Below are 12717 nucleotides of genomic sequence, written 5' to 3'. Positions count from 1 at the left end.
CGAACCAATTCCAAGGCTCATGACATGAAAATCGAACGACTTGAATGCACCAAATTCCGTTCATGAATCGATTCATAGGCGTAATCGAACGCACTCAGTGATAACCTCCACCAATGTGAAGAGAGTGGATGATAGCCAACCACGGCGATAAAGAAAAGTAGGGGGTTCGGAGGCCACATAGCACCTATATGCCCTGAACTTGCGTCCAGGAAAGCAGAGAATGTAGGGTAGGGGCAAAGGAACACTGGAGCGTGTTCACTCTTTTTCACTTCACTAGTGAACCTTCTCATATAAAAAATATACAATATGAATGCACAATATGCGGACAGAACTGTTTCCTACGGTCCTTTGTGGACTCATCAGCGCAGCACAGAGAAAATGAGGCCGAACCTGCTAGCTATGAAAAGTGAATTTTCCGAAGCCAGATTTTAACCAGGCCCGAACATACGAGTACCTTGCCGAATACGTTTTATTAGGGTCCACCAATCAAGCGCCCACGTGGCCGACCCAATTTCAGATGGATTGACAATATCAAAAATGATATAAAGCACGCCAATATTGATATTTCTTACTGTTTTGAACTGGCACTAGACAAGAAAAAATGGCTGATGCTTGTGGAAAAATGTGCTGCGCTTGCGTAGTTGTTCTTACTGAGATTATGTTCTAACAATATTAAGAGAGCATGTCTGAGAATACCCAAGTATGTGGGCAAGTAGATCTCTCCGATTTCGCTCAAAATTTGCAGGTATGTTCCCTTTGGGGTGTAGATCGATTGCGCTAAGCCCTGGAAAAAAGTTTCTGAAGGGAACCTTGAAACTTGCATATCCCTCGAAAATGGCCACAATATCACACTATTTTTGGGTCTACAAACGAGTCACGCCACAGCATATACTAACACGCTACGAACAAAACTCCATCAATCCAACATTGCCTCACCTTAGAAGAGTTCCTGGAGCAGTACCGCTTAGCCACGCCAGGATCCCAGAATACGAGGGCCATCACCCCTGACGCCACAAATGATCGTCTTGAGAATAGCTAATTTACAAGCGCTGGCAAAACAGCCAGCTACGTCCTCAATTGGCAAGAACTATACACCGGCAGATAGTAGAACACCTCTTCTAGCGCTGATGACATGTCGAGTCGCTAGTGTACTGGTGCAAAACAGTGACCTCAGTCTGTGATCTCCAAATAAATAATCGTATGACCACGTGATAGATAGCAATACCAGCTTAGAAGTAGCAAATTCGGCTTTGAGAGCTAGAGGGATTCTGGAAATACCATAGCTATGTGGACTGTTGAAGCTGTATGATGCGGCAAAGGAAAGGCACTGAACTGTGCAATATGTTAGCAGTAAAGTGCATCATGGATGCAAGCAGCCGAAAGCTTATCGATGCTTGTGGCACCCTATGTTCTCCAGTACCAGGTGAGCCAGCTCTCACACTGATGTCAACATCAACCAGCGTGAGGGTCGTCATGATATCCACTTCAACATTCTGGAGAACCGCACAATACTGCGTTGGCTTCGGCGTCACGAGTACAGGTGATTTTCAGAGCATTCCTGCTGCTCTGCTGCCAACAGCTGTTAGCAAGTGTGAACATAAGGGTGTATTTGAGTTCCAAAATGTTCAGGAGTTTGTTATCTACAGCATCACCGGATGGGTGAAAAATGGAAGAGGCGACGATGGTGCCACTCGCCTGCATTATATCACAACTCCGCAGGGAGGTAAGGAAACCACCGAAATTGCTATTCATAGCCTAGGAAGGCACAGGGAGAACAAAACCCTGAAACCTTGCCATGTAACATGCATACCACATCACACAATTCTGTACTAGTAGTATTCTGGACGTCTTCCCGCTTTTCTTGCTGGATCACAATTTGTTTTGTTTTAGACTTTGACATGATCAAACTCCAACCCTATGCATGTAATGTTCTTTCTTCTGATCGTGCTACACTGCTCTAGTTCCGAGTCAAGCTCCTCCTAATCTCACTGTTACTGACATCACGGACACATCTGCTAAGCTACAGTGGAACGCGATACCCCTACTCGAACAGAATGGAGTAATCATATCATACCACGTGAACGTTACTGCTATCTTTTCTATGCGCGAGGTCTCAAGTCGAACATTCACTGCCCCTGCCCGTAGTGGAAAAATAGCACAGTTGAAGCCATACACGACATATGAGGTGATCATTAGTGCTGCTACTCGTATTGGCACAGGGAGTTTCTCCCACCCGACATCATTCCAAACTCAGGAAGCAGGTAAGTCTTTAAGTTTAAACATAAACAATCTGTTTAAATTAGCAACCGCTTTGTGTGTAGGTGAGGGTAGGGGGGGGGGGTCAATGGAATGTACCACTGCTGGGGTGAATGATATCCACATCCACAATGAGCTGTGTTACACCGGGGGAGCCATAGCATGTAAGGAGCCGACAAGGATGCCTTGAGTTGAGGTGATGTGGGTGGATGCCTTGAGTTGAGGGGATGTGGGTTTCGTACCTACAGTCATGGCCTAAGAAATCCGACCCACGTGCCGAATGCAGCGCCATGGCTCATGCGACCCCTGCAGCCCTCAGATCTTTTTTTTGGAGCGTACATGATGCAATTGAAGTGGAATCACGGCGCTACTTTTGACTAGGGTTTAAACAGTTAGACCGGATGATAACCAGTTATCCGGCAACAGCTAGAATGTAGTGGTTATGAGACCGTTTTAAATTTTCTATTTTTTGCGGTTTCAAACGGTTTTTCATGCACATGTACAATGCAGCAGTACATGGTGCACAGCATTAATCTTAACACCATGTGCATGAGAGCAAGAAACGCTGTATCGCACTCGCTGACTGCTCATCATCTTGTTACAGTCGTGGATGTTTGCTTCATACTCGTTCCCATGTGTTTTCTTCTATTTTACATTCACTACTGGCTCGGTATCCGAGTTAACCTATTGGTATTGGTCTTTCTTGCCACAGTACCCGGGCCGCCAAATGTAACACTCAACGCTACGTCAACCAGTGTCACTGTTCATATTACATCTCAGTCACCGTTTTGGAGTGTTGCGAAATATTGCGCAACAATCCTTCCGACAATAACAGGCACTTTGCAACCTATACCAGCCAGTCTTCGCCGCGAGGATAAGTGCTCATCCGTTGGCTCGATTCACTTTCACAACCTTGAGGAATATGTGGTCTATGCCACCAGATCCAAAGTGCAGAATGGACAAAAAGATTACAGTGGTGAAACAGAGAAGTCAATCACAACTTCTGAAAGTGGTAAGAGATTATTTTCCAATTTTTGGGGGAACTAATGAACTGATGTTCATTACCGTTGTATTCGACTTGAAAAGTAATAGTGCGAAAGGCCTAGTCGAGACAATACCGGCTTTTGTGCTCCATGTGCTGAACTTTTCAACTGTAAACCAATTTGAAAGAAATTTCATTATTTATCTGGAGAGAGCCCAATGTAATACTCGGCTTTCTTTTACTCAGTTATTGCTGCTGAGACGAGGGCACTAAGTAACTATTGCAGGGTGAATAGAAAAGAGTGGCTCAAGAGAGGGCTCTAATCGCGCACGTATGGTATGCCTTAATGAATCTGGTCTTAATCGGCCATAAGTCCGAGGTCGAGGCCGTATCTTATTTCTCTCATCTTATGAGACTCCCACTCAAAAGTAACCACAACTCTGCGGCATCCTAAAAAGGATGTCTTCACCTTTGAAAATGTTCTTGTCTACACATTCTTTGCTCACAAACCAGAACTACAGTGCATGGAAAAAGCCTTGTGAGGTGTGATCACTTGAGTGCGCTGATCTTTATCAAGATCCCTCCACTAAGATGTCCTCCGTGTGCAGGAAATGACTTGAAAATTTGAGATGCCTCCCTTGCTCATTATCAATATAATATATGGGATTTGAAAACGATGTAGTCGATACCCATGTCATTCTCTGTATTTCTTGTCAAGCTCCCGGCATTCCTCCTGCAAATCTAAACGTAACTGCCGTTGCCAATACGTCGGTGAGGCTGCAGTGGGACCCCATTCCTCTCCTGGATCAAAATGGAGAAATACAACTGTACAACATCACTATCACTTCACTATATCCAGTGACCGAAGTGAGAGACCACACCGTCAAAGCGCCTGCCCTGACAGCAGTTATCGACTATTTGCAACCGTTCACAAACTACACCGCTGTCGTTGCGGCTGCCACGGATGCAGGTCTTGGAAACTTCTCCCGTCCACAGTCATTTCAGACTAAGCAGGCAGGTATGGATACAGCTAATGGTTTTTTTGTGAGACTTATCCCCTTGCCCACATCGTTAGGCGCTGCATATGCCACTGGGTTTACCAGCTGTAAGCGGCTGTCGCGTGTTCCCTTCGGGAACAGACACAATAATTTACTTTTTACAGCTCACCAATCCAGTACTTTTCTGTTTTTGTTTTGCTTCGACTTTCAGATAGGCTTTTCAGTCCGGCTATGTTCTCTGCTTTTACAAGTGTGTTTCCACCCAATGCAGCTATAGGTCCAGTGTTATGAGGGATATTCGGGAAGCCAAACTTCCACAATCCTTGTAAAATCCTGTTTGAGGTTCTTTTAGGATTTGAAGAGCCTTTCTCTGGTGAGATGTCAGCTACGGACTGCGCTATTGGGGAACTTTTTGAATGCATGATTGTGGCTTGACACACCATACCTTGATCCGCCCTGCTCTTCGTTTCCCAACATCTGTGTTCTTCTCCAAGTACCAAGCACGGCTCCTGACAATCTACAGATATCGTACAGCAACTCGTCTTCTCTCAACTTTCGATGGTCACCACTGAGCCTGCGGCTGTTGAACGGTGAATTTCTAACCTATCTGGTCAAGCTAACACTGAAGGAGCAGACCATCCTCACTATGAACTCAACGGAACCGCACATCAGCATCGACAACCTGGACTATGGCACTTCCTATGGTATCGAGGTAGCAGCTGTATCGACTGGTGGTCTCGGTGCCTACTCGCAATCTTACAACGTGACTACAACTCAAGAGGGTGAGTCAAGTGCCAGGTCTTGCCACTCAGCCTACAGGTCTACCCTCGTTACTAGATAACCCCTGGGGTTTCAACATCTTTATCTTACTGTATAGCAGGAAATTTTCGGACGGAATTTATTTTCGTACGATTTCGTACACGGCCTCTTTTGTACTAAAATTAATTCCGTACTAAAATTTGTTCATGTGAAATTATGTACACTATACATGCGTACTGCATGCAAACACATGCATTTAGCATGCAGCACTGTACGAAAATATAATCCGTACGAAAGGTCGAAATTCGGCTTTGTCCGAAAATATTTCCGTCCGAAAATTTCCTGCCATACAGTATAACGAGTTCATATACTATCAGAACTTGCACATGTTTCTGCTGTTTTACGTGTGTACGTCAGAACTGATGTTTCCGCATTATAAAAACAATGTTTTCTCCCGGACCCTGTACAAGACAACCCACTCTAAGACAATTTGTTTCCATCGGGCCCCCGGTACAAGAAAGCATGAAACATTGTGGCTATCCATGGCCCGATGATTCGCTGTGTCTTGTATAGAGGGACTCGAACCTGTGGGGCAGCTGAAGGTGATGTTAACACGAATTTTGCCGATGTCGTACTAACGACCGTAGACCTGTGTAAGGTGAACCATGAACTGCCTTCGCTGGATACTCATACTGTGGAATTCTTGGGTACCGGTATAGAATGTAGCAATGCACAAGACCAGTGACTCACTGGTACGCTTAGGGATCCTTCCACGAAACCATAGTGCTATGTCTCACGTTCAAATGTGTGTGTGTGTGTGTGTATGTGTGCACGTGTGTGTGTGCGTGTGTGCACGTGCGTCTGAGTGTGTGTGGGTCTGTGTGTGTGTGTGTGTGTGTGTGTGTGTGTGTGTGTGTGTGTGTGTGTGTGCGTGTGTGTGTGTGTTTGCATGTGTATGCTCTATACACAGTTCCTGGCAAGCCAAGTGCAAACTTCACATCCACATCCTCGACAATCACAGGGGAAGTGCGGGTGGAACAGGGTCGCTTCAGGGTGTCACGATTCTGTACAGAGGCCACACTGACTCCATCCGGTTCATCCAGACCAGGTCAACCCAGATTAGAATGCAGCCCAAAGCCCACAATCACATTGAAGGGACTGCAAGCTGATGCAGTCTACACCTTGGTAGTGTACGTCAACAACACCGATGGCCAAAGAAGTCCACTGTCTCCTATCTACACAGCCAAGACTCTGCGTAAGATATACATACCTATCCGATTGATAAGTAGAAAAGAGGACCAAAGAGCTATAATTTACATTATTTTACAGGACCGGCGGAAGCAGTTTTTGATTGGACCTGCCATACCCTAGTCTTTCATACAGTTTGTGTGTGACATGGAGGGTAGTCGCATGACCTTATCAGCAGTAACACACATGTTGGTCGCCAAAAAGTTGGTCCGGCCATGGCCTGACCAACCGGACCGGTTCCGCCGGGCCTGCTATAATATCCACTAACACCACCAGTGTAGCGGAACTTGTTGCTCTTTGCTCCTCTTTTTCTTCTTATAAATTAATCCTTGGTTCTCCACCCGAGTCTACTGATACCTATAATTGTTTAACTGAAGCAACATCCTACAGCGCTGCTCAATGAAATCCAGTTGCTTCGCTCAAGAACGCGCCGGGCGTTGCGTAGCCCTAGACATGCGAACACACGGCTGCGAAATGGTGCGAGGCGCAAACTTGAGAGACGTGACTGGATTTCAATGAGGAACACAGCATTATGACACTCCTGCTTTTCTACCGCTCTCCTTTCTAAAAGACTTGTCAAGGGCTCTAGAGGGCTATACGTAGTGAAGAACCCATCCATGAAATAATTTCATTTATTGCTCAGGTTTCAATCTGTTTGAAAGCCATTGAACCCAGTGAAGAACAGAGCCCGCCAGGCAACTAACTATGCACTGATAATCATTTACGGTTGAAGTTTTCAAAAGAAAATGTGTTCAATAGTTTGCCATCACAGCGCTGCATGCTTGCATCTTCCACAGATCCTAGATGCATGCCTGCATCTTCCACAGATCCTAGATCATGCTTGCATCTTCCACAGATCCTAGATGCATGCTTGCATCTTCCACAGATCCTAGATGCATGCTTGCATCTTCTACAAATCCTAGATGCATGCTTGCATCTTCCATATATCCTAGATGCATGCTTGCATCTTCTACATATCCTGGATGCATGCTTGCATCTTCCACATATCCTGGATGCATGCTTTGCAGGTAGCCTTTGGCGGATAATGCCGGCGGAAAAATTGGCAGAATTTGGTACTTTTCTGGTAAATTTCATGCATGTTTGGTACGTGGATAAAGAAATGGAGCAGAATTCAAGGACTTGCCTGCCATAAGGTTTGCATTTCAATGCTTTTCGAGCAGAATAGGCCAACTTTTCGAGCATTATCCGCCAAGGTCCGGTACTGTCCGAGTTACACTCACAGCTATTTTTTGCTTCCAAGTTGCCATTTTTACTTAGTGACTGTTTGCTGGTCATGATTATCGTCTTTCGCTCCCTCTTGCCTTCTGCTAAGGTACTGACACTTCCACCCTAACCTTGATTGTGGGAATCGGATCATCCATACTTGGGCTTACGGTTCTGCCTCTCATTATCATCATTATAAGACGAAAGCGCGGTAAGAAACCCAAGTACACACCTGAAGACCACGGATCAGTTTTGCGTGGAGCTCCGCTCATTCCCATTAGTAAACTGAGCACAACAACGGCCGTTGACATATGCGGGCCGGCGGCAGAGCGAGAGACGGTACTCACTACCAACGCGGCATATGGTGCATTGGTAGCTCCTCCGAGTTCAACCTCAGATCCTAATGTTGATTTCAGTGATGGAGACACTCAAACAGCCAAGGCGGCTGCAATGTTTGAGCCAGATTATGCCGTAATCCCACCAAGCCGCCAGCCCCGAGCAATCCACACTCCCGAAGGAGAGTATGATCCTGTCGAAGGCTGTGTCGTCGTTTATGAGGAACTGCCCATCGACTGTATGCCGTCGGAAACAGTTTCGTGAGTGACGGTAAAAGTATCTGCAAGTGCAAATAACTGCTTAAGGTATAGAGGTTATGTGAATGATGTCACACTGGTGAGTCCGCGGAATCACGTATGGGCGCTAAGTATGCAGCATAAGTCAACGGAACCGCTTATGGGTATCATGTATATAGCGTGAGCTGCTAATCGCCTTAGCACCTCGACTGATGATCTAATCGCGTAACCGCTATTAGACTGCACAGCACATTCAGCGATAATGCTTCCTGGTTCCAAGGCTTCATCTCTAAACCATCATTCACCGCCAGTTCCTGTTCAGTCCTCGCTGCGTGAACCCACATCCGCTGTCGATCTCAGTCCTTGCTACTATGTTATTCTCATTCTAAACAATCCACCCACCGTCAGTCACTGTTACCTGCTGTGAATTGTTCTCACCCTAAACAATCCACCCACAGTCAGTCACCGTTACCTGCTGTGTATTGTTCTTACTCTGAACAATCCGCCCACAGTCAGTCACTGCTACCTGCTGTGTGCTGTTCTTACTCTGAACCAGCACTTGTCAATATACAGGCGTCCCTATTTAATCCAGGACTTTTTAAACCAGCACCCCCTATAAACCAGCACAATTTTCAGTCACCAAAATGTCCTCTTCGTGCACATTGCAGCAGAGAATCAGATTTGTTAATTCAGCACACTCCCTAATCCAGCAATAATTTCAGGAAATAATTTCCCTATCACAAATGGTGCGGGATTATAAAGGGACTGGTGCACATGTAGCAATATCTTCCTCTACACTTCTTCCGGCCGGTGAGTGATTAATACTAGAACATTGTACAAGAAAATGATTTACGTCACAGGGCCAATACCCTAGTAAAGATCTGCTGCTCGCAAACCTGTTTTGCGCTGTGTTCCACAGTACTTGCTCCGCCCAAATACTGCCTTATAATATTGGTCCCTGGATACGTCTGCGCGTGAGTGCAATGTTTAATCAACATGCATGATTCGAGGAAGGCAAGTCCACGTAACCGTTCCGTAGCTTTGTAGTTTTTCCACTTTGTGTAAGCTGCCAGGGACCAGTACAACGCTTCTCACTATACTACAGAAACTATACAATCTACATACCGTAAATATACAAATTTTCGGCAGCTATTTAATTTCGGCTATATTCGGCACCGACCCAAAACGCCTAAATTAAAACGCCGATGAAATTTTTCACAGCATCTGTCGCACTATACCTGTATACCATGCCCTCTACCCCACGCCGAAAATAAATCGCCGCCGAAATGTCAAAAATCGTGAAGTGCCGAAATTTTGCAGCGCCGAAATTTTGTATATTTACAGTACATCACATGCCACTGAATCCTGGAGATGCTTCCTTGCTTGGCTGGTGACTTGTAGCAGTGAATTTTACACAGCAGATGCACGTGTGAGGTTGGCTGACCTATGTTTTCGCATGCTGCTGTGTATAGCCTGCGCATTGGACCCACCTGTGCTAAAATTTGTTAAGGAAGCGAAAATTCTGCCTCAGAGCTGCGTGATTTTGTTCAATTTCTCTCCTAAAATTATATTAGTCCTTTTAACATTATCTTCTGTCTGCCCTAAATCTCTGCAGCACCTACAATCTTTCAAAGTCATTGCAGCTGAAGCCGATTTCTGAACAACTTTCGCCGAGAGCATGTCTCATTTGTTAGGTTCACCTTTGACTGATGCTGGGCTGGTCATACCTCTGTGTAATCAACAGCTACATACGTATATCTAGTCAAATCTGGTGCTACTTTCTGAAACACAAACTGGCAGGATTTTGACTGAGGAGCTGCTGTCCAAGATTTGTTTACAGACAGCAGCTCCGTGTCAGGTGAAGCTGACTTTTCTTCCCCCTAGGTTTCCTGTGTTTCCCTCACTCGCGTTGGTGGCTGCATGATGACGAAAGGCGAGGAAATGGCTTTGTTCTCTGCAACTAAAGAGGTGGTGCTGGGGTGAACATCACCAATAACAATACAATGTCATCCTTGTCATCCCACCATACTAGAAAATTTGACCACATAGTATTGGGCATCTTTAAATCTGGACATGGTTAGCATTTTTACCGTTCACGCTAACTTCGACCGTCGACCTGTACCGTTTTTTGTGTGTTTTCAAGACATGATCAGCATCGGTTTCTGACACAACGATCGGCTTGTGATGTCACCCTACAATTTGTAGTTGAAATCTTACCGTTTCGTTCTCCCTATAAAACAGAGCTTTCTATCGTCGAAACAATACCAAACCGACGGTATTTTGGGTGCTGGGTACGAATACCGTTGGATTTAGCGTGAATGGTAACAAAAAAACAAACAAAATGCTAAGTAACCAGCCTATTGTAGACACAAACGCCTTGCGGAATTACTTCGACTTACCGTAATGACGTAGACGTTCCTCTGTGCTTGTGTGTATCACCACTGCTTCATCACAACCGACTCACAACCAGCTGCTGGACGGTGTCGGTGCGAACTTGGCGGTCCGGGTGCGGGCTGCAGCCACCTGCCTCTCTTCCGCTTCTTGCCACCTCCGAGTCATGGCTTCCCATGCACCGCTTTTTGCCTACTTCGGAAGTTCCCCTATCTCCAATGGCCGTGTTGTGACCAGATTTCTAGCATGCAGGGACCGAAGATAGACACTCTGACTGGCATAAACATTCAGAAGAGCTGCACATGTAGAGGCGAATCTTGCTGTGCCCGAAACAAAATTCACTATGTGACTTGCAAACAGAGTGCGCGAATCATGTCCCAGCACTGGGTCATAACCAGGGAGCTGTGAATAGCCAGTGCAGGCTAAATTTTATTTTTCAAGGAAACCCTTCGAAAATGGTACCAATCGATTCAGCATGGCATTTTCATTCCTCCTGCAAAGTTTCAGCTGATTTGGAGTCATGACAAGGACGCTATGGCGATTTGAAGATCGAAAAACTTCACTTTTGTTTGTCAAGAAGAAAGACCATGATCGCACACAAATCATACAACCCGTGTGGCACAATGATTTTTGAACGAAGTTGATCCGCGGACCCCGTGCTTCGCGCATGCATGCATGCATACTGCATGCACACGTACACACGCAGTACAGAGGCTTTTTTGAACGCGGATATGTAGTTCTTCGTCTTCTTCGAAATGTCTTCCAAATGCGTGGTGCTGGTGTTGTTCTCAGCTTCGTCAAGGCAGAATGCAGCTGCATGTGATGCTCCTGTGTGTTCATGCATGTTCTCTTTTCGCGTCTCGACATTGTAGCGTCCAGACTCTGCTCGACTGGAGAAGATTGAGGAGACTATGCTTTGATCCACATGGAAAATCGATGAAATTTGGTAATTATCGTCGGGCGCTAAAAAGCGCTGGGGAGCATGGGGCTAAAACTTCGTAGCAGTCATCCCTACCATGACAGGCATCGACTGGTATATGTTCCATTCTGTTCCCAACCACTACGGGTAGTCTGCGAAGCTTTCTTCTTCGCCGATTCTCGGACAGATCGTACGTCTTCGCACTGTATCTCTCGTCTCCCTCAACGGATCAAAACACGGTTTTCGCCAGGACGAACACAAACCCCCAGATTTCGCGGCGGCAACAACTTCGAGTAGGGAAAAGCTAGCAGCTAACCAGGAATCACCAAAAAACACGTGTAATACTCAGTGTGATTTGCGACAGCTGTCATTGTGCCGTCGCACCATGCATGTACCATGCACGGGAATGGAACACGGATGAGTCGTTTTATTACGACAGCCTGCACTGGCTACTGTGAAAGCTGTTTCACGACTACCTGGCTGTAGGCTAGCTGTGTAGCCTAGCACAGATCTTGCTTCGACTGTAGACTAGTGTAGTGGCTGATGGCTAGTTGGCTAACATGGTAGATTGAATAGATTCTACCTCTCGCTCATGGGACGGTGTGTGTCTACAAATGTAGGAGCGATCGAGCCCTCGCTTTTCACTTGCTCGGACCGGTTGGTGTTAGTTGTCCGCCCAATCTCTAACACCCACAGAACAGTAATGCGTGTCGTTTCAGCCAGGGGTCTAGACTCAAGGCACACTAGATGCTCAATGACGTCGAGTCTAGTCACGTCACTCCAGTTTGCGCCTTGCACCATTTCGCAGCCCAGTGTTTGCAGGTCTAGGGCTGCGCAACGCCCGGCGCGTACTTGAGTGACGCGACTGGATTTCATTGAGCAGCACGTCTCCTGTGAGTCTACAACTACAAGTAATAGTTAGTTTTCGCGATTCCTTGGTGTGAATCTGCGACTGCATTTCCGATTTACTAGTACCGGTACACAGACTGGTACATGTACAGACAGTGGCTACATACAGGCAGTGTAGTGCTACAATACAAATCCCTATGTTGATCAGACCACAGAGGTGCTGAGTCCGAGAGTGCTACATGACATGTAGAGTCTACGGTACATGTACATTGCACATTGTATACAGTACTAGCGGCAGTGTAAACCTTGTCCTCACGTCTCTCAAGGTCCGGTCTGAATACAGTGCTAACTAAACACCTGGTACTGTAGTACTTCTGCAATAGTCTCCCGAACGATGTCTGAGGTTCTTTCTCTCACCCGGACCGGATTACTGCCTTCACTTCCTATCAATAAGGCTCGGTAGCTGCCGCGACAGACGGGTAGAGTCTACGACAGCATGTTACAAGTACAATCATGTTG

At 46.1% G+C, this 12717-nt stretch overlaps 1 protein-coding gene across 1 annotated transcript; it reads left to right on the top strand.

Moving 5' to 3' along the window:
- Nucleotides 1–531: 531 nt before the first annotated feature.
- On the top strand, nt 532–9908 carry LOC135828612 (protein sidekick-1-like). Its single transcript, XM_065341037.1, has 7 exons — nt 532–1723; nt 1962–2261; nt 2969–3268; nt 3957–4256; nt 4731–5018; nt 5966–6250; nt 7577–9908. Exons 1-7 carry the CDS (start codon nt 1306–1308, stop codon nt 8065–8067), a joined length of 2382 nt encoding a protein of 793 aa, XP_065197109.1. The 5' UTR covers nt 532–1305; the 3' UTR covers nt 8068–9908.
- The last annotated feature ends 2809 nt before the right edge of the window (nt 9909–12717 follow it).

This window comes from Sycon ciliatum, chromosome 12, assembly GCF_964019385.1.
Source record: "Sycon ciliatum chromosome 12, ocSycCili1.1, whole genome shotgun sequence".
NCBI lineage: Eukaryota > Metazoa > Porifera > Calcarea > Leucosolenida > Sycettidae > Sycon > Sycon ciliatum.
This window is presented reverse-complemented; position numbering and strand designations above follow the sequence as displayed.